The 6415-nt window shown below is 37.0% G+C and overlaps 1 protein-coding gene across 1 annotated transcript; it reads left to right on the plus strand.

Moving 5' to 3' along the window:
• The first annotated feature begins 1726 nt into the window (after positions 1 to 1726).
• Positions 1727 to 4003, plus strand: LOC106329876. Its single transcript, XM_013768485.1, has 4 exons — positions 1727 to 1897; positions 2089 to 2868; positions 3037 to 3783; positions 3932 to 4003. Exons 1-4 carry the CDS (start codon positions 1727 to 1729, stop codon positions 4001 to 4003), a joined length of 1770 nt encoding a protein of 589 aa, XP_013623939.1.
• Positions 4004 to 6415: the final 2412 nt, after the last annotated feature.

A 6415-nucleotide genomic window follows, 5' to 3' on the forward strand; every position in this document is an offset into this window, starting at 1 on the left:
AAATTTATTATCTTTTTCCATGCACTATTTGATTTATATACAAACAACTACCTAAGTAAACACTAACAAGTTCCATCACCCTCAACTTTGAACATATAAGATATAAAAATATCAACATATGACTTCGTCGTTCATTCTTATATCAAACTCATCAACTTATGTAATATCCAAAGTCCCATCAATCACATTATAGACAAAAAACAATAAAATCCCGTAAACAAAACTATACAATACACCTATAATGTAGCCGACTCCGCGCTTGCGTGAGGACTATGCACCTAGTACCTTTTAATAGGAGAGCTCTACAAGAGAAAGTATTTCAAAATGAAAAACGATACAAGACATATGAATATAAGTGAAACCAAAGTGAGGCAAAAAGGTAGGTGAAGTTGGTCAACAGGATTGAATATGAAATGAAAGTGTATTTCTTAAAAGAAAAATGAACTATTAAATCAGCCTAAATGAACTATGTATTATACTACAATACAGCCTGTTGCACCACATCACTAATTCGAGCTCACACAAAGTGCCACGTATCCTCTCTCATTTTATTCACTCGAAATCTTATTATTTTTGGGTTTATTCTGTTATCTTATGGGCTCTGGACGCTGGCCCGATAGACCAAATGATTTAACCCTAATGCTATGCGAAAAATGACCTACGTGAGAACTATGGTTCGTCTCTCCTCTTTGAATCTGCGGCGAATTTTGATCTTCGTCTGATTAACACACCAAGATATTTGTTCATTGTGTTCAATCCCCTATTAATTCAAACACCCACGATCTAGCTTTGAATGCGATCTTTTATCGATGAGGCGGTCTAATTAAGAGTATAAATAAGTGCATATTCCTCCTCTCGAAACCATCTTGTCTATATCTCTTATCATACTTATTCTCCGATTCGAGAATGTTTTTCTCCGATTTTAAGTCCGACAAGTGTTCCTCCGTTGTCAAAGTTAGATTGCTGAGGTTCTGGGAGGCCAGAAATGTCAAGCATGGTGGAGAACTCATGTGGCTTGATCTGCTCATGGTGGATGTAAATGTAAGCAATTTTTTCATATCGGCCTCTAGTGTTTCAGGCGACTATTATGCAAGCCACCATTAATGCTAACCGGCTTGCAACATTCCGGTCTCGGCTCACCGTTGGGTCCATGTATTCCATCTCCGGAATTGATGTGAATCCGATGTGTGCAAAACTACAGGCTTACCAACTCTTCCTTACTGATCCGGTTCAATGATTCAAAGTCCTTAGATGAGTTAACCGAGCCGGTATCTCCATTGCCTGAAGAAGGCTTCCGGTTCTGAAACCAAACCGAGCTGCTTGGTTTAGCTAACACGAACACTCAGCAACCAGGTAAAAAAGCTTTATTAATATAGGCTTTGAATTTATAGATAAATATCAGTATATACATATCTTTATCACCATCTATTGAGGTAATTGATCAAATTTCTCTCTTAAGTTCTTCAATTTGATTTGATATTTTTATGTAGGAACACATCTTGCGTCTCAGTACCGTATTTAAACCTGCTAGGCATTCAAGGAACGATCATGGAGTTGCCCTAGATGAATTCAAGAAGAGGAACGACGATAGTGGCGTTGAAAAAATCTTATATTATTCTCTCTTAGGTCTATCATGTATGAACAAAGACTCTTTATAGATAAAAGACTCAATTGCAGTGTTTAAGTGTTTATAGATTACTGATCGTGACTGTTTTTGTTTGTGCAAATGGATTCATCTTCTTCTTATGATCAGAACGATAAAATGTGTGACGATGAGATTCAAGGAGAAGATGCTTCAGAACCTTGCCTAATTGCTCGAAAGAGAAGAAAAGAAACTGAAAGATCAAGCTATGCTCTTTCACCAAAACCAAGGAAATTAGTTGCTCATAGAGTAAAGGTATGGGAATTCTTTACCCGAAAAGAAGATGATCCTACACAAAACAATTGTTGTTTATGTGAATTTTTAGAAGCTGATCAAAGTAGCACTTAAAACATGTACTGTATGTGTTCTCCACGTAAGAACTTAGTGTACTTTGGTTCCTTTTTGTATTTGATTCAGCTTAAGTTACAATATTGTGTTTGTTCAAGACAGCTGGTGAATGGGAAGAAGATGGGGAGGAGGAAAATGGGGAGGAGGATGCTGATAATTCTATTGTTGGTGAAACGGATCAGAATGGTGGGGATTACAGTCTTTATGGAAAGGTTCCAGATGAGGACGAGGAAGATGATGATAATATTTGTTTTGAAGAAATCCAAAAGACATATGCTAAGACAAATGCTATTGAAGGAGGAAAATCGAATGGTACCAGTATCTATGTCAACCAGAGTTTTGTTAGCAAGGGTGCACTGCTTTCAGAGCTGCGGTTGGCAGCAGTGAGGGGTAAGTTTTCTTTCAGATTATACAAATCAACGAAAACTCTCGTTGTGGCAACATGTCCGGTTAGCTATTGTGGATGGAAGGTCAGAGCGAGTGTCAAACATGGGACAAACACGTTTTGGGTAACAAAGTATGTGGAAAAACATTTATGCTCAGCGGGAGACCGAATCGCTCAGCGGAGACACTGTACTCCGAAGTATGTAGGTAGTCTTTTCATTGATCGTGTTGGAATCATTGATGGGATAACTCCGCAGCATATCACTGATGCAATGAGGAACATGTTTGGCATGGCGCTTGATTACACCACTTCATACAGAGCACTGTTATATGCACAAAGATTGGTGAGAGGATCAGCAGAAGAAGGGTATTCGCGTCTGGCATCATATCTCGAGCAAATCTCCATTGCAAATCCTGATTCTATCACGGCGATAGAACTTGATTCTATGAAAAGATTTAAGGTCAAAGGAGACGCCAAGAGCATGACATTCAATGTACTTTACATGTACTTTACAGCGTACACGCCACAATCACCAAAGGAGACGCCAAGAGCATGAAGAGATTTAAGGTCAAAGGTCACGGCGATAGAACTTGATTCTATCTCGAGCAAATCTCATCTATTTCTCTCTTTTGGAGCTTCTATCAAAGGTTTTAAGTATCAGAGAAGGGTCATTGTGGTGGATGGAACTCACCTAAGTGGAAAGTATGGAGGAACTATGTTAGTTGCAGCCGCACAAGATGGCAATTTTCAGATATTCCCATTGGCTTTTGGGATCGTGGATGAGGAAGATATACCTTCTTGGGAATGGTTTTTCACAAAATTGGCTAGTTGTATATCTCATGACAAGCCTCTGGTGATAGTCTCCGACCGGCACAAGGCCATTAAAAGTGCGTGTGATAAGGTGTTTCCTTGGGCAACCCGAGGAATATGTTATTATCACCTTCAAGATAACATTGTCAAAAAGTTTAAAGGGAAACATCTCATGTACTTGGTGAAAGGGGCTGCTTATGCTCACACGGTTTACGATTTTGACCGGTACATGGCTGAGATACGGAGTGCAAACCCGGAACTTGCAACGTATTTGGAGAAAGCCGACGTCAGGCTATGGTCAAGGGTTTATTGTAAGGGGAACAGGTTCAACATAAAAACAAGCAACATTGCTGAATCTATTAATTCCGCACTGAAGCGAGCAAGAGGATTTCCGATTACGTTCCTGCTGGAGTTCATAAGGCAGAAGTTAGGAAAATGGTATTGGAAAAGGAGACAAGATGCTTTGAGTCTCACAACTGAACATAGCCAGGGTGTTGAATACTTGCTTGCTGTTCGAGAAGAGATAGCGGATACGATGACGGTCGAACCAATTGATGGATGGCATTTCTTTGTCAAAGGTGGCAAAATGGACTGTGTGGTTGATTTGGAACATGCAAAGTGTGATTGTGGTGTCTATGGAGTGGAGAAAATACCTTGCTCTCATGCTATAGCTGCTGGAATACATGCTGGTTTGCATATCTCCACACTTGTATGTCCACTGTACTCAAAGAATTATCTGTATGCAGGATACTCAGAGAATATATATCCTATCGTGTCACAACATATTGAGGAACGAGAATGCTTTCCTCCAGAACTAAAGCGTGGTCGGGGGAGACCGAAGAAATCAAGATGGCAATCTTGGTTGGAGCTATCTAGGATGAGAGGACACAAACCCAGGAAGAAACACAGGGCACGGAGATGCTCAAACTGCAAGGAAACTGGCCATACGAAACCACAATGTACACAAAATTTTTAAGTCGTCCAGTCTTGATTACCCGTCCAGACGACTAAAGTTTTAGTCGTCCAATGTATTTTATTGTTAGACGACCTTCTACTAAGTCGTCCAGTGTATTTTATTTTTAGACGACCTTCTACTAAGTCGTCCAGTGTATTTTATTTTTAGACGACCTTCTACTAAGTCGTCCAGTGTATTTTATTTTTAGACGACCTTCTACTAAGTCGTCCAGTGTATTTTATTTTTAGACGACCTTCTACTAAGTCGTCCAGTGTATTTTATTTTTAGACGACCTTCTACTAAGTCGTCCAGTGTATTTTATTTTTAGACGACCTTCTACTAAGTCGTCCAGTGTATTTTATTTTTAGACGACCTTCTACTAAGTCGTCCAGTGTATTTTATTTTTAGACGACCTTCTACTAAGTCGTCCAGTGTATTTTATTTTTAGACGACCTTCTACTAAATCGTCCAGTGTATTTTATATTTAGACGACCTTCTACTAAGTCCTCCAGTGTATTTTATTTTTAGACGACCATCTACTAAGTCGTCCAGTGTATTTTATTTTTAGAAGTCCAGTGTAAGTCGTCCAGTTGGAAAACCTTCCAGACGACTTATAATAAGTCGTCCAAACCTTCTAGACGACTTATTTGTAAGTCGTCCAGTTGGAAAACCTTCCAGACGACTTATTTCTTCCAGACAACTTATATATTTACAAATCTATACAAAGACAAGCTGAAATACAAATACTTCGCTTGTTAAAAAATCATGTTCAAATGCTATACAAAGACAAGCTGAAATACAAATACTTCGCTTGTTAAAAAATCATGTTCAAATGCTATACAAAGACAAGCTGAAATACAAATACTTCGCTTGTTAAAAAATCATGTTCAAATGCTATACAAAGACAAGCTGAAATACAAATACTTCGCTTGTTAAAAAATCATGTTCAAATGCTATACAAAGACAAGCTGAAATACAAATACTTCGCTTGTTAAAAAATCATGTTCAAATGCTATACAAAGACAAGCTGAAATACAAATACTTCGCTTGTTAAAAAATCATGTTCAAATGCTATACAAAGACAAGCTGAAATACAAATACTTCGCTTGTTAAAAAATCATGTTCAAATGCTATACAAAGACAAGCTGAAATACAAATACTTCGCTTGTTAAAAAATCATGTTCAAATGCTATACAAAGACAAGCTGAAATACAAATACTTCGCTTGTTAAAAAATCATGTTCAAATGCTATACAAAGACAAGCTGAAATACAAATACTTCGCTTGTTAAAAAATCATGTTCAAATGCTATACAAAGACAAGCTGAAATACAAATACTTCGCTTGTTAAAAAATCATGTTCAAATGCTATACAAAGACAAGCTGAAATACAAATACTTCGCTTGTTAAAAAATCATGTTCAAATGCTATACAAAGACAAGCTGAAATACAAATACTTCGCTTGTTAAAAAATCATGTTCAAATGCTATACAAAGACAAGCTGAAATACAAATACTTCGCTTGTTAAAAAATCATGTTCAAATGCTATACAAAGACAAGCTGAAATACAAATACTTCGCTTGTTAAAAAATCATGTTCAAATGCTATACAAAGACAAGCTGAAATACAAATACTTCGCTTGTTAAAAAATCATGTTCAAATGCTATACAAAGACAAGCTGAAATACAAATACTTCGCTTGTTAAAAAATCATGTTCAAATGCTATACAAAGACAAGCTGAAATACAAATACTTCGCTTGTTAAAAAATCATGTTCAAATGCTATACAAAGACAAGCTGAAATACAAATACTTCGCTTGTTAAAAAATCATGTTCAAATGCTATACAAAGACAAGCTGAAATACAAATACTTCGCTTGTTAAAAAATCATGTTCAAATGCTATACAAAGACAAGCTGAAATACAAATACTTCGCTTGTTAAAAAATCATGTTCAAATGCTATACAAAGACAAGCTGAAATACAAATACTTCGCTTGTTAAAAAATCATGTTCAAATGCTATACAAAGACAAGCTGAAATACAAATACTTCGCTTGTTAAAAAATCATGTTCAAATGCTATACAAAGACAAGCTGAAATACAAATACTTCGCTTGTTAAAAAATCATGTTCAAATGCTAATCATACATGCCCACGAACTTATCACCATCCACATTTTCTTTCAGATGCTGATCAACAAGCTCCTTCCATATATCCACCGCCATATTATCCCTCATTTTCTTCGCGTTGCACCTAGCAAAGTCTTTAGGGTCAAAGGAG

Source organism: Brassica oleracea, chromosome C3 (genome assembly GCF_000695525.1).
Source record: "Brassica oleracea var. oleracea cultivar TO1000 chromosome C3, BOL, whole genome shotgun sequence".
NCBI classification, from domain to species: Eukaryota; Viridiplantae; Streptophyta; class Magnoliopsida; order Brassicales; family Brassicaceae; genus Brassica; species Brassica oleracea.